At 43.1% G+C, this 19,599-nt stretch overlaps 1 protein-coding gene across 2 annotated transcripts in view; it reads left to right on the top strand.

The window, feature by feature from the left end:
* Positions 1 to 19,599, top strand: part of DPP3 (dipeptidyl peptidase 3) — a 468,907-nt gene that overhangs the window by 287,351 nt on the left and 161,957 nt on the right. For both annotated transcript variants that reach the window (XM_078660787.1, XM_078660788.1), the window contains exons 8-9: positions 14,542 to 14,672; positions 18,146 to 18,204. In XM_078660787.1, coding sequence (XP_078516913.1) covers positions 14,542 to 14,672; positions 18,146 to 18,204 — 190 coding nt within the window. The remainder of the gene's footprint in view (positions 1 to 14,541; positions 14,673 to 18,145; positions 18,205 to 19,599) is intronic.

The raw sequence follows: 19,599 nt of genomic DNA, 5'->3' as shown, positions 1-19,599 counted from the left end.
AATAAATAAATGTTTGTAGCATGTCCCGTTAGGTGGGTGCCTGAAGTTACCATGTTTGAGGATACCCTTGAGAATGTGAAAGAGATACAAAGTGTGGCCACAATAGAACAATTCGCATTGTGGCAAGAAAGTACAGCACAAGTGAACGATGAAGGATGAGGGATGTTGGATTGACAAGTCAGGGAAGCAGAGATGGATGTTGCCAGATGCACATGTTCTCCCTGTAGTCACGATGGCCCATGGCCCAGCCCATATTAGTGCCAGGGTATTCGCACGTTGTTAGACCCTGTATGGCAGAACGATAATATTTTTAAGACAGCAGCTCATTTAGTGAAATATTGTATGGTGTGCATGATGCACAATCCTAGAAAAGGTTCCCTACCCTACTCAGGAACTTTGCACCACCCACTTTCCCTTTTGAAGTCCTTCAGATGAATTTTGTAGAATTGGATTGGTGCAATAATTTGAAGTATGTTCTGGTGGTTGTCTGTGCCTTTAGCACATGGGTTGAGGCTTATCCCACTAAAGACAATACAGCTGTTACGACTGCAAAGATACTCCTGAAGGAGCTTTTTCCTCGTTTCGGCTTGCCCGTTTAATTTTGAGTGATAACGGAAGTCATTTTAATGACAAAGTCATTCAATTAATTTGTGATGGTTTGCACATAAAGCAGAAGTTTCATGCCGCTAACCACCCGCAGCCACAGGTTTGGTTATGAAGTACAATGGTACACTCTCAAACTGAAATTGGCAAAGATTCAGTAGACAACAGGGTTACAGTGGCCAGATGCTTTACCATTAGCTCTTTTTTCGACAGGAACTACAGCGCATTCTAGGACAGTATTGTCACCGTACGAGGTCGTGTTTGGACTCACGGCAAAAACCTGGGGCATCCCACGTCCTCAGGGGTTTACTGATATTGAGTATCCGTTGTTGATCGATTACCTTTGTCAGTTAACTGAAAATTTGCATTCTATTCACCAACAGGTCCGGGAAGCCCTGCCAGCTACGCCAGAGGGTCCCGGACACGATATTCAGCCTGGTGATTTTATCCTTGTTTGTAACTTCCAGCGAAAGAAGAGTTTGGAGCCACTGTGGAAGGGGCCGAAGCAGGTCCTCCTGGCAACACGTACTGCAGTCAAGATTGAGGGTCGAAAGAACTTGGTCCATGCGACTCATTGTTGCAGGATACCTCTAACCTTGCCCTATGAACAGTGAATGAGGGATGGAGTAGGAGATTCCGAGTGTGAGACGGTGCCTCAGTTTGTCCCCTTCAGTGACGCCAGGCTGACCTGGACCAAAACAGATGAGGAAAATGATGAAGTGCTGAATGCGGCAGTACCTCCGGAAATACGGGCTATCCAGGATCCCCTTTGTACTGATCCCTCCGTGCCTGGAGTTACTAGGTATAATTTGCGCCCCCGGATGAGGAACAGTGCACCAAAGGAGAAGTGAGACTAGTTAGGGATAGACTGTGTAAGTTAGGGTGTACTTTGCTATAGTACCAACAGAGTTAGTTTAGGGTGAGGTGAGAATTGTGCACTGTTTGAACATTGGACAGGATAGATCAAAAGTATCCCCCTGGAGGTACCTTATCCTGGTCGACGTTGAAACCCGAGCTCAGGACAGAGCAAGCTTCACCGCTGGAGCTCAAGAGCACCAACGTTTTGATGAACAATTTGAGCCTGTACCATTGAGGGTCTGACTGACACTAGAAACTTGTATCAGTTTCTTGCTGGCATTTTGGCCCCTTCACCTTTGCTTTATCGTTTACAATGCAACCCTTTGGCAGGATGGTCGCTGATGTAGAGCAGCCAGTGATTCCTGCTGTTCCGATACGTATATTCTGGTCTACAAAGAGAAAAATATTGTGTATTCTTGTGGTATTACTGCTATTGATTCTGGGTGGGGTGTCCTGGATTTTGGAATGTGATCAGGATGCACCGTCATTTACTAAACATAGTTGTTTCTGAAATACGCACCAATAGGACAGCCCCGAGTAATGTTTTTCTAGACACACATAAAAGATTTTTTGGAGAAGGTACTGCTTGTTATCCCACCAAATCTGTTACAAGTTTATGGACTGCTTACCCATTGTAACTGGTTAATTATGCGTATCCCCACCCAGCCCAATTTGTATAGGTAAGGGATGAGTTTGGAATGGGGTATCCTGGTCCTTGTCTATATTACTGGAAGCAATGAGGAAAGGGATATCCGGGTTGTAAAAAAAATACATATTGTGATAATCTGTATATGAGAGAGCAGAACATTACCTTAGTGGGCTGGCATTACCAGGATTTACCGGTTACTCGAAAAGCTGGACATTATCCCGCATGTTGCCCGATAGAAAACAGTACTGATGCATTCTTGTAGGTCAATTGTTCTGGAATAATATTGTTGAAAAATACGATGTCTTTAGTGAAAAAGAAGGATCGAAGTACTTTTGGAATGAACACCAGATATGCTCCTGTAGATTATCAGGGTCCTCTTTATGCACACCCAGTATTTAATGTTTTGTCTAATGGTACTTACTCAAATGTTCATAATGGTACAGATGATGTTGCTCTAGGGATGGTGCTCCCTTTATGTGTGCCTTGTAAGTACAATATGCCAAATATACAGTGGGTAAAAAGAAAGTTGACTGCAGAGTTGTGGGGTGGAGTGACCGATTTGGAAGTCAATATATATAGTAATTGTATAACCTTTGGCTATATTCTCTCCTCTATTATTATCTTTGGTGGTACTGCTTTGGCCAGAGGTGTAAAAGCTAGAAAATATTTTGGATGTAATTTCCAGATACAATCTAACTCCACAGTAGCAGATTTGCATGACATCACCACCCAATTAAAAAGTATGGAATATACTCCGAGCAGACTAGATATGCTGTTGATTTCATTCTAGCTCAGAGCGGTGGTGTGTGCGCAGTATTAGGAGACCAGTGTGTAGTTGGGATAACTAATATGGAAAAAAATGTTACCCAATACATTTTAGACAGTCTAGAAAAGGTGAAAGGAATGGAGAGTGGGAATTGGAGTTAGTCATTGTTTGGTGGTTGGGGTTGGATCCTTAAAAAGGTTATCTATGTCATTGTGATATTGGTTTCTTGCTGCGTTTTAGTCCAGTGTCTTCCCTTATGTTGCTCTTACTGCACCACTATCCTTTCTCCTAAGAGAATATCAATTCATGATACTAATGCAACAATCATGCTTCAGAAAGAAGTCGAAGACATCATGCAAATAGATGAGGGTATTTTCGAAACTTCTTCCCTCATTACCGTTTTCCTTCCTGAAGTTGAGAATATGGGGTGCTCCTACTGTGTATTCATGATTAGTTGAATAATATGTCTTTCTCATTATTACACAAAATTACTTGGCTCATGCTAAAAGGAGGGTCTGTTGGAATACAAATGATGATTTTGCATTGTTTTACGCATGTTAGCATTTGCTGTGTCATTTTGTGTATAGGCGTCATTTTGTATCGTAATTGAAACTAATTCTTTGCTATTTCCGAGAAACTGCATTCCCTAGGGTATGTTTCTTTGGAACTGTGTTCTGCCACACTAATGAATGCACTCTTCCTATTAGCGCAAACCTTTCCTTTTTGATCTAAGCCTTCTCCCACTTGTCTAGTGGCGGGCACAGGCAGAGTGATCTTGAATAGTAGATAGTCTATTCCCGGCCTCAGAATCAAAACGTACTCCTTTGTAATTTACTGTCAAGCTGCATCTATTTGGATAATTCCATGGTGGGTGTGTTTTCATTGGTTTCAAAGTGTATTTAATGTATCGTTCTGTTTTCTTATGTCAGTCCCTCCTCAGCACTCCTTAGTGACTGGGCAGACAGGGCTCCACTCTGAGCGTACTTTGAATAAACGGATATTTGTTTGTTTTCTCTACTGTCTGACCGACTCATCATTTAGTATAGAAGGCTGAGAGGTGGTCTTGTGTTACCCGAATTGTGTAATTTCTTTCATATGTGCTGGGGTTTTGAGTTCCTAAGTCCTGGGTCTTTGCGCTTTGTGGTAAATTGGACTCTCAATTGGAAAATTGATAGCCTTAAACCAAATAGGACAACCATAAATGAATTGTGGAATGTCTTTTACTCACTAGTCTTTTTTCAAAGTAGGTAATGTGTAGTAGTGCTGTGATGGAAATGGAGCCTTGCAGGACCTGCCATGATACCCAGTGATTTTTTCCCCTGTCATTTTAAACAGCGGTTTCTAGCTGATTTATTTTTCAAAGAGTTTGATTTTACATTTGTGATGATTTAAGTTATTGGTAATTGTTTCGGTTCTTATGAATTTATCAGCCTGAACATAATTCCTTTTTTTCTTTTTTGACACTTAGAAACAAAAGTAAAACCATGCATAAATACATTACAAATATACGAAAGTCGCAATCTTAAAATACCTGCGTTACACAGAAAAAGTAGAAAGGCAAGTTGGCCATACTTCTAGTAGAAGTGCAATAAAAGCTGAAGCAATCATTTAGGGAAATCTTTGAGTGTATGTATGTTTTTGTATTGCTCTAGAAGTGGTATTTCATTATTATTTGATAGTTATGAAAAATTGTGTTGCCAGTCTTCATATACCTCTGGATTCTTTAAAGGGCAACAGAGCCTAGCAAATTTCTCATTAAGTTCTGTTTTTAAGGAGTCCATTAAGGACATTTTGTCTGAAATAGCTAACTTGGACATTGCATTGTTAAAGAAAATGTTTACATGCTTTATAAGACACAGATGCCAGTCATTTTATTAAAGTGGATTAGGGCATAAGCTATAGCTGTAAGTAACATTTAAATTCTTTCCTCAAATTGTCACCAAGGTTGGTCAATTTTGTAAGCATTTTCTAAATGTTGGTAAATATTCTTTTGTGAATACTCTTTTCAATAGGGCATTCCATCACATGGATGTTTTTTGGGTGGACTTTTTTGTTAAGTTGTGAAATACGTAACTTTTCAGAATTTGTTCCTGGATATTTTTGCTTCACAGTTTTAATGAAGCTGGTAAAGTTTTGAAGATATTTGTGGAGAAAGAATCAGCCCTTAATCGTTAGTAGGTTTGTGTAGATATTAAATTACTGATCACAGTGAGGGCCTGTAATCATGTTTTTCGCAACATAAGCTGTTCTGTTACTGGGTTAGAGTTTGGGTATAACTGGGTTACAGTATAAGTATAAATAACATAGCACACATACCCTGCTTGAGCACTTTGGATTTGAGAATTATATATGCACCATGGGCATGGCATTGCTGAGTCCAAGGTGTCAAACTTAGAATAGGGCACATTTTGTGCATTCATTAATTTGCACAATTGGCACTAAGGCAAATTAGTGGGTGCCGCTCGTAGCCGTCCTTTGGAGTGACTATTTACCGGATTGTATGCGGAGCATCTTTTGAGGTGGTGGACCGGATAATACTTGCCTGAACACATCGGGGAGACCTGAGCCTGTCTGGTTAGTGGGCGCGGGACTGCGAGTCCCAGCAGGCTGAGCGCTCGAATCATCAGCGCACCTGCGACTCTTCCCGCCCCACCCCCTCCTCTGTATTTACACCATCCCACTACCACGCACGCGAGACGCGCGCGGGACGGAGCACGGGGTGAAGCCCGGGCCAAGGGCGGGCCCGTTTGTGCCCGTTCGTGACCGGTCTTGACCGGACCGGGCTACCCCCCTTATATTTGTTCTGTTTTGGCCTTCTGATTTTTTGTCTGCTAACCTGGTACAACATGGCTGGACGCGATACCAGGAGTAAGACGTTGCAAGCCGGAGGGTCTACAGTGGGAGGTATGGAAAAATTCTTGATTCGAGCTAACTCTATTATTGACTCCGAAATTACTGTCCTGGAAAAACGACTGTCCCAAGAACTATTGGCTACTAAAAGATCCTCTCTGGGGACAATTGCTAACGCCAAAACACCAGAAAGGCATCTAGATATTGTTAATGCTATTCCCTGTGTGGCTGGCCAACTTACTATTCCCGAAGGAGATGATTCCGTTACACCGGATTTGGACATTTTAGTCAATGAGATACTACCTGAAATTAATTTAATCCTTGATAATCATGTATCTAATTCTCCTAATCAAAATGTTGCTGCTAATAATACTTTGTCACAGGGGGTTAAAGAAGTAGCTATCCCCAAGAGAAAGAGGGCTTACAAGAAGAAAGACGGCAGTAAGGCAAAATCAGCCAAGTTACAGCATGATATTAGTCCCCCTTCAATCGTCTTGACCCAATCCCCTTCCCTTAACTTGCCTAGCAAAGATCTTTCAATTGAAAGTATAGGTGCTTTATTTAAATCGATATTATTTCCCTTAGAGGCCAAACTTGAGCGAATTGAACTCAGACTGTCTAATGTAGAGAAGGCCATAGCTGCCATATTAGCGAACTCATTAAAGAATTGCAAGCCGACTACCATTCCTGTCCCTGTACTCCGTCCTGGGGGGGTTGTGGTCCAATCAGATAACGAGGCCCAAAAACTAACCTGTTGATCCCCAGGCCCCCAGGATCCTAACCAGGTGAATACCGTTCCCTCCCAGCAATTACTCGCGCCACCCCCGGGTGATGGCAAAGCCTATGGGTTAACTGTTGATGGTCAAGTAGGCTCTCCAGTAAAAGAGCAAAGAGCCCCTAGACCACGCTTGCCAGATCTTCCACCGGAAGCAAATCGCTTTATGGTTGTCTTAGCGGGAGCCCCCACTTTGGAAGTGGGTGAAGTTGAACCGTTCCATGCACTAAAAAGTAAGGTAGTCAGGTGGCTCAACTGGAATAGACCTTTGCCGGCCCACCTTCATAACGAAATTATCATAGTGAGAAGGGTGCCCTGGCTGGGTAAAACCGTTAAGACTATAAACGGGGACTGTATAACTGTTAATTTTAGAGACCCTAGAACCGTTTCCCATATCTGTGCGTGTTTTAATAGTTCATTTGATTCCACCATCCAGACCCTTCCTTTGTGCTTTTTTTTTCCACCTAACTGTATGAACTATGGTAGCGGAAGGGATGACTGGACCAGGGTTGAGCGGAGGGGTAGAAATAGAAGACACGAAGCAAGACCGGCTTACATGCCCTTGAATGCTCCCTTTTGTGACTATAATCGGTTCAGTTGTCTGGATGCAGTCGACTGACTAACTCCTGTAACCCAGCCTACAACTTTGTCACGATCTTCCGCCTCTCATCTGAGTAACGCATTATCGGTTGAAGCGGTTGAGCCCAACGGAAACACCCATGTAGAGTGCATGCTAGCAGTGGTAGACCCCCTGGAGCTATCTCTTCCCGTGCTCCATACTACCGTTAATCCCTTAGAGCATATACAGGAAACAGATCTACAGGACATACTCCACTCACTGGTCTCCTCTGTCAACCATGAGGAGTCTTTATTAAACTCAGTACCCCCCCAGTGATCTTATGATCCCTGAGGTTGCCCCTAGTAACCTAGGCTATAAAATTTTAAGCTGGAATATCGCCGGGTGGCGCCAAAAGGTGTCGTCTCTAGGCTGGAGGGAATCCATTTCCAACTTTGACATCCTCTGTTTACAAGAGACTTGGTCCACGGTCGCGATTCTTTTTGATGGCTTTGTGTCCTACAACTGTCTAGCGCAAGAGTCCACTATGGGCAGGGCAAAAGGTGGACTTGTGATCCTACTATCTGTTAACTTTCCCGTATGTGTGAAGTCCCATTCTATCGTTGGTTCACATTCGCAAATATTATGGCTGGAACATAGAGGGGGTCGCGATATTTTGTTAATTAATCACTATAACAATACTTTTGATCCCACGAGCACCTGTGTTGTTAATGATCTTGAGACATAGTAGGTATGTATATGAAGGTCAGTGTCTATTTAGTTTAAAATCAAGAATTCATCATGAACAATCCTTTACATCATAGACTTTTCAAGCAATTACTTAGGTGTAGTACAAGAAATTTATTCCAATTTTTTAGAAATTAATATGCATGGTAATGTGTATTACCAGAGAACCACAGGTAATGCCTCATTCAGGCAGACATTTTCTTCATTGAACAAGGCAGCCAGAAAGGCTTAACACAATAGTTTCAGAATAGTCCTTGTGGATTCATATAATCATATGGAAAATTCACACAAAATTATACAATCAAAATTGCGCTCAAAACGTGAAAGAGAGGAGACAGTTTGAGAGGGATGGGTGTGATTGGGTGTTGGTGGGGACTGGGTAAAGGATGTTGTGACCATATAACAATCACAGTGATAAATGCAACCTTTCCAGACTAATTTTGTTCATTAGTTCCATTAAACAACTTTAACATAGGGTTCGTATGTATCAACAAGTTATTTCCCATGTTAAGTAATAGAAAACAGTGCGGTCTACGTTTCGACCCCTAAGGAGCAAGGGTTGATTGCAGCCTCATACTGGGGTCTTCTTCAGGACGAAAGTACATGGAGCGCCTAAAAATGACATAATTTTGAAGACTGTCAAGGTTTCTGTTAATATTGACTGCCGGGTTGTACTACATTTATTTACACGGGAAGGAAGAATTGGATTCTTACTTATGAACAGGTCGGTCAGTGGCCTCATGATAATGGACCTAATTCGGTTCCTCAGTCACGGTCATTCATCTAGAAATAAACGATGCACATCTCTGAAAACCAGGCTTTCATATGTCAAAATCCGATGATTAGTCAAGGCCGTCGAAGGAGTAAATGTGGAGGGTGGTCTCAGGTTCGTGAATGCCCTAGTCTGATTTGGAGCTTTGTGTAGAAAGAAATGTCTGAGTCTGATCTTTCTAAAAAACTTTGTCAGCTCCGTCTTGATGTTGAACACATTGACATGAGATGTAGGCACGAAGGACAGGCCTTTGCTGAGGACTTGGATCTCATCTTGCGTCAGGGTAGTATCCGACAGGTTCATGATCGGGCTTGTTTGGCTCAGTATCGGTGGATATATAGTGGATGTTGTTCTGTTTACCAGCGATAGGTCTTCCTCCTGGTATTGATTTCTCCGTGATTGTCCTGTTGGAACCGGACCTGCTTGCCGCCATATCCCTGTTGTCTTGAGTCGTCCCAGTTCTGTGGGTTCTGGCCCCTGGTTGGTCGTCGGTTCCATCCTCCGCCTCTCCCGCGGGGTGGTCTCCAGGTGCTGTCCTCTAAAAAAGGCTGCTGCTGTCTGTTCTGAGCCTCCTGAGGGGGTTGGTACCATTGTTCCTGGTTTTGATAATTGCCACTGCTCCCAGCTCCTTCGTTATCACTACTGCCACTGTCTTGGTTATGTACAGAAAGAGGAACAGCTCATATGACGTGACTAATTGATTTGGATTAAACAATTAATCTTGCCCCCTCGTGTCTCCTTCGTAATTGACTTTTGGACTAGACCTGAACAACTACTTTCCACCGTTCCCACTTAGTTTGCACAATTCCGGCGGCACATAGGCATTTTGTAACCCTCCCTCAATGGTACGTCGCGTTCATCCGCCGACGACCATTTTCACACACTCCCTGCACGGGGTGGAGGTGGCGCCCTGTGATTGGTCCACACGGACGAGCCCCTGGCCGGTATCCAGCGCCTGCACCCTGCGCTCGCTTCACTCGCGGTCAGGCCGTGTGGATGAAAGCACCCGCGCAGATGTGGAGGCGATGGTAAGATACTGCGATGCTTACCCGCGGGGCTGCTGTTCCCTAATTTAACTCATGATTAGCAGTGTACCAACAGCCCCCCCCTTTTTTACATATGTTAATGTTAGATGAGGAGTGATGTAACCCGTAAATACTCCAATAATTAATTTAGACAATGTCCACGGACCACGACGTCCTATTTAGCTTTCAAGTTTCAATGGATGATTAATCACATACGTCCAGTCCAGACGTTTCATTGTTCCTACATGGAACGGTAGCAACATTCATCGCGCACGTCTGAAAACATTACTTAAGACCATGACCACGGGCCGTGTTTTCTCATGTTGGTTTTCTTCAACTCTCAGATACGTCCATCTGGAGAAGCGGAAACCAAGTCATAACGCTGTGCCAATCTGGAAAGCCCCGGATGCCCTAGTAAGTCCCCTGGTGTGATCACACTATGCAATTTTATGTTGAAATGATAGGGTTATTTTTAACCCATTTCCTAAATCGACATCGTTTATTTCTAGATGAATGACCGTGACTGAGGAACCGAATTAGGTCCATTATCATGAGGCCACTGACCGACCTGTTCATAAGTAAGAATCCAATTCTTCCTTCCCGTGTAAATAAATGTAGTACAACCCGGCAGTCAATATTAACAGAAACCTTGACAGTCTTCAAAATTATGTCATTTTTAGGCGCTCCATGTACTTTCGTCCTGAAGAAGACCCCAGTATGAGGCTGCAATCAACCCTTGCTCCTTAGGGGTCGAAACGTAGACCGCACTGTTTTCTATTACTTAACATGGGAAATAACTTGTTGATACATACGAACCCTATGTTAAAGTTGTTTAATGGAACTAATGAACAAAATTAGTCTGGAAAGGTTGCATTTATCACTGTGATTGTTATATGGTCACAACATCCTTTACCCAGTCCCCACCAACACCCAATCACACCCATCCCTCTCAAACTGTCTCCTCTCTTTCACGTTTTGAGCGCAATTTTGATTGTATAATTTTGTGTGAATTTTCCATATGATTATATGAATCCACAAGGACTATTCTGAAACTATTGTGTTAAGCCTTTCTGGCTGCCTTGTTCAATGAAGAAAATGTCTGCCTGAATGAGGCATTACCTGTGGTTCTCTGGTAATACACATTACCATGCATATTAATTTCTAAAAAATTGGAATAAATTTCTTGTACTACACCTAAGTAATTGCTTGAAAAGTCTATGATGTAAAGGATTGTTCATGATGAATTCTTGATTTTAAACTAAATAGACACTGACCTTCATATACATACCTACTTTTACTGACCCAGGTCAGGTTGTCTTAGGGTTCACCCCATTGTGAACTTATTAATGATCTTGAGACAGCTGTTATGAAATATTCATAACCCTTATGACATCATTTGGGGAGGGGATTTTAATATTCGTACTTGCCCCCACTCTTTTACAAATATATGTGGTTTTGACGGGACTAATGGGGAGGACGGGCTCATTTTATTCATACCACCTATGGTGACTCCCTTAATACTTTTATGCTCAATTTTGATTTATTGATTCTTCAGCCTGCTGAAGATAGAGATGATAACATTGTACCAACTTTTGTAGGGAGGAACTCAGCCTCTGTTATTGATTATTTGTTGGTTTCAGTTTACATTGCCACCTATTGTGCTGTTCCTGAAATTGTTGACCTAGGCTTCAGCGATCATAATGCCATTACTATGTCGACATCCATCTGGGGGACTAAGTTTACATCTAAGCGCAGGATTGTTGATGAAATTATCCCCTGCAGGCAGAACGGTATTAGGATCAAGTTGCTGCGACGAATAGTGGTAGCTGGCTCTGATGAGCTGCTTCGCTGTCTTGATGAAGATGCAGCTCCCTCATGCACTATCGCTGAATTCGAAAAACTCGGCGATATTATTAAAAGGACCCTCACCATTTCTAACGCTAATACTAAGAGGGCAACTGTAGGATGGTTTGATAGAGCCTGCACGAACTCTTTACAAGAACTAAAGAGGGTACTCTCAAACCACCCTAGAGATAGGGAAGCCATAAAACTTCTTAGGGCAACCTATAAACTCCATCTGACCCGTAGAAAACAGGAGCTTAGGGAACAAGCGTGGGACAACTTGACTAAAGCGGCGGAGTTGCGAGATAGTAAGTTATTTTGGAGTACTGTTAACAGCCCATTCCTCCTAAAGGAGGAATTCCCAGTCTTAACAGCTCAGGTCAGTGAGAATAGCTGGGTTCAATATTTTACCGGAATCTTTAACCCGGCCGGGGAGAATCACGTTAGCTTAAGTGACGATATCATTGGGTCTAAATTACCCCTGGAGATTACATTATTAGAAGTTAATAACGCTATTCGTAACAGCAAGGGAGGGAAGGCCCCAGGACCGGACGGAGTTCCGGTCGACTTGTATAAATACGATTTATCGTTATGGAGCCCCCTCCTGACACAGGTTTTTAATGCCTCTGTTATTGAATGTACACCCACCACATGGGGTGAATTCATAATTTTACCGATTTATAAGAAGGGAGATAGAGGAGAGGCCAAGAACTACCGCCCTATCTCCCTTCTAGATTCTTCGCTGAAAATTATGAGTAGGGTCTTATTATTACGTCTGGAGGAATGGGCTGACGCTAATAGTATCCTTGCGGACTCGCAATTCGGTTTCCGCAAGGGTCTTGGCACAATTGAGCAATGTATCAATTTAAATCTAATTATCGGGAAATATACTAAAGCTAAACAAGGCTCTTTATTTCTCTGCTTTGCAGACCTCTCAAGTTCCTTCGACCTGGTCGATCACGCTCTTTTGTGGTCCACATTACTTGAAATGGGAGCTCCTACTGCAATTATTCATTTGTTGGCCAGATTATATAACAAGTTGTCAGCGCAGATCCGCTTTGGCCAAGCAGGGGAATGTACAAAGAAGATAAAGGTCAAATCTGGTATTAGGCAAGGATGTGTTTTAGCCCCGTTACTTTTCTCCCTTTTTATAAATGCCATGGACTCTTATCTGAAGAAGGTCCAAGCGGATGCTCCAAGTAGAGGGTCAAGTAATCCCGGTACTGCTTTATGCAGATGACACTGTCCTACTTTCGAGAACGCCGATTGGTCTGCAAAGATTAATGAACCATTTTTATGATTTTATAAAAGGGAGAAAATTAAAAATGAATCATTCTAAAACTTTTATTATGACTTGCGGGAAAAAGGTGAAACTGCTTAACCACTTTGATGCTAAGGCCCTGGACAGATTTATTAACAATTTCCATTGAAATCAATGGAAACTCCATGACGAGTTACCCTTGTCATTAGCATCCAAGTGGTTAAACCGTTTCAGTTTAAGGATCACAGAATCGAAGTGGTGGACAAATTCTGCTATTTAGGAATTACCTTTAGCAACAGTGGCTCGTGGGCTCCAGAGTTACTGAACATTAAGGCCAAGATGGGCAAGGGGTCCTCAGGAGTTTTTCGATTTGCCTCAAAACTTGGCAGTCGTCGGATACCGGATATGCTAAATGTTTACCGGCATAGATGTGCCTCTGTCGCTCTTTACGGTTCGGGTGTTTGTGGACACTGTCAACAAGGGGAATTGCAAGTAGCTTAAAATTCATTTTTAAAGAGGCTTCTTTGTCTCCCAACGTCAGTATCTACCGAACTGATTCATAATGAGGTGGGGCTGGAATACTTGACCGATTTAACCGGATTGAGGCCCCTCATGGCCTGGAGGTCAATCTGGGCCAAGGATGAGACAGGCTTCACCAGGCGAATAATACAAGATTGTCTTCGCCTGGATAAAGTCAGCCAGATCCCCTGGTTAAAATATGTTCTGACTACTTATAAAGAAGTGTTTGATCTGGATGTTTTTAGTGACCCCGTAAGTGCCACTAAGATACCTAAACAGGAGATCAAACGTGTCTTTTTGGGGGATAAATCCAAATTGCGTAAAAAAACTTTGTATCCACTATACCGCTCATCTATTTTATATTTCTAATAATGTGGCAGGTTATGGCATTCCAATGTACCTAAAAGTAATTACTAAGCAATCTCACCAATTTGTTCTCACTAGGTTGAGATTAGGTATTGTTCATAACCTGGTGGCATTTCCCCAGATCAAAAAATATACGTCAACTCCCTGCCCTTGTGACGGAACCACTAAACAGAGCACGCTGCACTTTATGCTGATATGCCCCTTGTATTTGCATCTCCGTATCTCTTATCTCAAACCTCTTTTTAAGAAATACTCTGTATTCAGTCACAACAGCTATGAGACTCTTATTTGCACTTGATGTTTCGGATGTCTGTTTTTATACTGCGACCTTCATTCTAAAATCAATGTCCACTAGAAAAAGCCTAGAATTCTAATTGTGTCCTTCCTGTATTAATTGTTGTCCTGCCTATTATATTTTTCCCTGAATTGTTTTAAATCATGTATCATACCGTAATCGTCTTAATAATTTTAATGTTGCTGTTTCATATATTCTGTGCGCTTTTATGATTGTTTATTGAATAATCGAATAAAGCTTTCAAACTGAACTAGTGGGTGCACAGCTTACAGCTTTATTTTGAGACCCATCTTTGAGAGGGCCTGCATCTCACCTAGCACAGTCTTATAAAAAAAAACATTTTTTTCAATTGACTAATTTCTGAATTTAAAAACTGGCCTTTATCATTCCACATAGGTTGATGAATGTGTTCATGAAAGACAGTATCATTTAAATTGCTCTCTGTCGTTGTCAAAGCTAAGAATAGAACAAGGTACAGTAAATGGGTACACTACAATATTAAAAGATAGGCGTGGAGGGAGTATAGAACAACACGTGATGCAATTACCAGTGTTTGTTACCTATCTCCTGTTTAATTTGAAATATATTTACTTAAGTTTGTCCTCTATATCTTGCCTCTGTGTTTGTTAATCATGTGTTTTCATCACTCTTTTACAGGCCTTGGCAGCCAACCTCAATGAAGAAAAGATGCTGGAACATTATATCCGCAGCTTCACTATAGGATCCATCGATGAACACAAGCAAGGGTCACGCTTCTGGGTTAAGGACAAAGGTCCCATCGTTGAAAGGTTGGCAGCCATATTAAGAGGCCAGGCCGCAAGTGATACATTAGGAACTTGTCTCTCCCTCACCTACGTTTTTCCTTTTGAACCACACTTTTTTCCATAAGCATTTAACACCATAACTAAAACCTTTTTGTAAGCATTTGTTCACATTGCAGATTTGCCAAGTTAACCTTGACTACCTTTAATCACACCTATCTAAGCCCTCCTCATGAAATGTGTTTCTGAGCTTTGCATTCTTTTTTTTTATAGCTACAGAGTTTCAAGATTACAATTTTAGAGATTTAATTGGCAGTGGGACAGAAACACTGCATGTCTATATTTCTTTTTCTGTAACTTTCCTTAGCCTTAACACCCAATACAAGCACCTAAAGAATGGCTTCAGGTGACATTCTTTATTAATCACTTCTTGTACAGCTCTGGAGAAGTTTAAAATTCCTATTAATTTAAGGCTATTATGAAAGTAATCACATAATTCCACTTAAGACTTTTCCAAAGTAACTCTGATTGGGAAATGATTAGATTTGTTCTCCATCACTGGGTCGATTCTGACCGCAGCAAACTGTTAACTGAAATTATGACTAACAGTTTTCAAGAAGAAAGATTACCACTTACTTTAAGGTTTTAAGTCCCTGATAATTCATCAGATTTAGCAGCACCTCTTTTTGTTTTTTGAAAAATATTTGTATTGGGGTTTTAAGTTATAAACAGCACGTGACAAGGCAGAGGGTCCATAGATACTGTGAAATAGGACACCAAAGGGGCACATGTTAATGTAGTAAAAGAAGCACATAAAACAGTACATACTTGTTTCATCAATTACTAGGTATAGGAGAACCACGTAAGATTTGATGCTGTTAACCGGTGAGTACTGTTTGTTCCTTGCGTCAGTGGCCCCAATGGGGGGTGAGACTAAGAACTGGGGAATGAAGGGGGCATATGGGAGAGATGGAGGTAGGAAGCCGTTTTTTATCAGGATCATCTATTTATTTATTTATTTCACTTCTAAAGCACACTATCACCTAAAAAAGGCATCCTGGTGCTGGCAGACTCATATCGGAGGGGGGCCGAACTGATGGCAAGCTAAGGATATGGGTAAAGCCATGTTTTTAAACTCCTCCTGAATAAGAGGAGGTCGGAGGTGTGTCTAAGCTCAGCCGAAATGCCATTCCACAGTTTCGCCGCGGCCACACCGAACTATCTTTCTTCTGCTTTGGACTGATGATTGGCTGTAATCTGTTTGGGTAAAATCTGTAGAGTGGGTTGATCTGATTGGGGGAGAGGGGTCCTCCAGGAGTCCCACTCATCGTGCAAATTAGGGCGAGTAAAAAGACGTGTGGTAATCAAATCCTACAGATGGGGCTACTTCGTCATGCATGCAGGGTAGGTGATAATCACTGGGTTGGTCTGTGTAGCTCATGGCGGGAGTTTATTGTTTCCCACTGTCTGCAGGAATTGCAAGAGAAGGGTAGCCCATTGAGAGGAGATAAGTTGTTTGTGGAGATTGCAGACCTTTGCATAGTGGAGGACATCATCCTCCACCGCCACCAACTTGCACACCGCCCCACACCATCCTGCCACCAATGGAACCTTGGCAAGGAAAAGCACCAACGCCCCAAATCTTGTTCATACTTTATTATTGCTTCTTACGTCTAACAATGCCTTAGACGCATGCTAGCCAAAAGTGACTTCCGGCAGGGTATCATGTATTGATTGCCGGTAGCTCTGTAGGGCCGGACAGGACCATAGCATTTGTGTGAGGTCTGCATCCGAAGTCTAACATCGGGGTCAGCTGATTGCACATCTGGAAAGAAGCGGTTCAGTTGCGTAGGAGAGAGGTGCGCTCTGTAATTCAAAGAATTTAATATTTTTTAACCCGAAGTTGCAGGAAACCTGCTTAGGGAACTCCAGTGCTTGTGCCCATTTCTTGTAATTGAATACCCTCCCAGTATCATCTTCCCATTTATGTCGTTATGTTGTAAGTGGAATATCCGTGAATTCGTAGATGGCTTTATACAGCCATGTGATCAGGTGGAGGCACTCACCCATTGTAAGTAAGGCCTGCAACACCGTATGCATGGCGGGTTCTTTTTCCGATGTACCCCAGAGGATTTAGAAGGTGAGGTGGAGTTGTCGGTGGGAATGTAATTTTCCTCTAGGGAGATCATTGTCCACTGTCAGTTTTTCAAAGGTGAGGAACTGTCAGTCGGGGAACAGGTTTCCCACTGTGAGAAGCGATTGGTTGGTCCAGGATCTCATATCCATTGGCGAATAATATCCTGGAAGGCCGATCAGGGTTATTGCCGAAGCACACGCCAGAATCCTGTTCGGGAGAAGTGTACTCGGATCAAGCATGAGTGTGCCACTGCCACTTGTAATGGCCAGGGGGAGGAGGGTATGACCTTCAGGAGGAGAAAGCCCCGTATCATGGCCACTTATATGTATGAAAATTTTTATTTTTATTTTTTAGTGATGGTACTACAATTGTCTCTCACCTTGTGGCTGTTTTTTTGGAATGATTTTGTTGAGTTTTGGAAACATTTAGAAATGTACATTGTGAGCAGTTTTACAGTCAGTTAATTTCCAGTCATGTCCCTACTTAGCTCCACTCTATCTCCGGCTTCTTGTAAGACCCCCGCCCCTTGTACCGCTTAAGCACAATTAGTGCTAACTGCCTTCAGGTACATATACATACAGTGGGTATAGGCATGGCTTTGCGAAAATGTGCAACATAAATAAACATATAGTTAAACACAGTTTAAGATCTAACTAGAGCTGTAACAAAAGCCCTCGTGTGGGCCATTTCCTCTTGTGTGATTTCCAGTCTTGTTACCTTGTGTCTGTTGAAGTGCCTTTTTCCAGTGTCAATTTTTAAAGCAATGCTTGTCTTTCTAATTTACAAGTACCTGTTTTAAATTGAACAAACGTTGGGTGGTGTTTTAGTATTTGATGGCTATTTAAAGGATAAATCTACTGGTATAACTGACAACACGCTTCTCTCTAGACAGCTATTCACTAATGTTCTTTTTCTAAATTCCCTTTGCCATCAGTAGAATTTAACATTTAGTTCTATCAATGTTTATCTGATCATGCCATTTCTGCTGCACCGTGCAGGTAAATGAGCTAGCTCACTAACAAATTGGAATGTGTTTAACCTTCCAATTTGCAAGACATTCCCTTTGAAGCACAATATCATTAACTTGTTCATTCACCCTCTTCCCAGATGTGACAGGAATGTAGCAAATTCAAAAGACAGGGGTGGGTGCAGGGTAATCCTTTCTTCTCATGTGACTTCATCATATGAGAGTGTGATGCATGTTAATTTATATTATGGATCGTTCAGAGAAGGAAACTGTGACTAGATGGTTGATGTTATGTCTCCTGTATCACAAACTTCTCTCAAACAGTTGTCTTGTAATACCTACACTTTCCCCTGGTATGTATATCCTATGAATTTTAACACTTTCTCCTTTTTCCAGCTATATTGGATTCATAGAAAGCTACCGTGACCCCTTTGGATCCAGAGGGGAGTTTGAAGGTAGGTGTGATCGGCAGATCAGTTTCTAGTTATTGACCTTTTCTTGACTTTTACTTCGGGTGTATGTGTTTGATGTACTATTTATATAACAGGGGCACTGGTGTGCAGACTATATATAAAATATCAAATTTGGGGCACCTAATTACCACAGTCCAAATTGTGCTCTGTATGCATGATGGTAAGACAGATCTCTTCCTTAGTTGAAGATCTGTAAATTTGGTCTTGGTTTGACCTGTGCATCTCATGGGGTTTAAGCACCACATCTTCACAGCAACCCTTTTGAGGATTACAACATGGCATCTGATAGAGACATCTAGCCACAGATTCCTTAACTTAGAATATCCCCAGGAGTGAGACTGGATCTGGAAATCCACACGACCCCGCCCTGACGTCATTCACGTATGTGATGTCAGCGAGGTCATATAAGTCCCTCCCGGTGCACTGACGTCAGTTTCCTTCTTTTCCGCGTGCAACGTGGATCCGAAGTGAGCTCCTCTAGCCTGTTTTCAGGTCTCATCATCGACGCTTCGCATCGGGAACAGTGTGTGATGCCTCCGGGCTTTAAATCTTGTAATTCCTGTTCACGGCAAATGTCCGCGACAGACCCGCATCTTATTTGTATGTGGGCGAGCACCATGACTCCAGGGACTGTGAAGCCTGCCAACGTCTGAAACCGAAGTCTCGGCGGGAGCGCCATATGAAGCTTCTCTCAGCACGGCTGTCCCGATCGGAGTCGTCTCGCCCCTGGCCTCGCCATCGACTGCAGGTCACTCTACTGTTCGGTTCTGCCGTTGATCGCCCTCTGGGCCGTCGTTCTCCACTTGGTAAGTCAAGGCGCTTGTCGCCTAGGTCATCGACCACACCACCTTCTGTTGTCAGGGGCACTGGTTCCTGGAACTTTCCGGATGTGCGCTCCCGACGGTCTCCCCCCCCCTCTATCCGCCCTTTCCAGGTATGGGGGCGATTCGGGCCCAAATGGTGGCCTATGCTACAGCTTTTCAGGCCTCCCTTGGGTCCTCTCCCGTTTCTGGGGCGTCCTCTGGACCTCCGCTTCTTGTGGGGTCTCTGACGGACTCGCAGGCGGGTTCGCCCCCGGCGCCAATTGAGTCCTTGCCTCCCAGGAATGTTGGAGATGTGGTGTCGTTAAGGCGCGGCCTGTTTGGGTCCCCTTCTACGCTCCACATGGAGTCGATAGGGCGCGGCCCAGCTGGGTCCCCCTCTTAGACCCACGGCGCCTCTGCCGCGCCGCATAGCCCTGCGGGTTCCCTGTGCCGCAGGTGGTTGCCGGTGCTCATAGCCCTGACTTGAGCACACCCCAGCCTTGAGGGCAGGCGGCGGCCTGTCCGGAGCCGGAGGCTCGCCTCCTCTCCTTTCTCCAGAATCCGAGCCTGCTCT

The sequence above is a fragment of the Lissotriton helveticus genome, chromosome 9 (genome assembly GCF_964261635.1).
Source record: "Lissotriton helveticus chromosome 9, aLisHel1.1, whole genome shotgun sequence".
NCBI classification, from domain to species: domain Eukaryota; kingdom Metazoa; phylum Chordata; class Amphibia; order Caudata; family Salamandridae; genus Lissotriton; species Lissotriton helveticus.
This window is presented reverse-complemented; position numbering and strand designations above follow the sequence as displayed.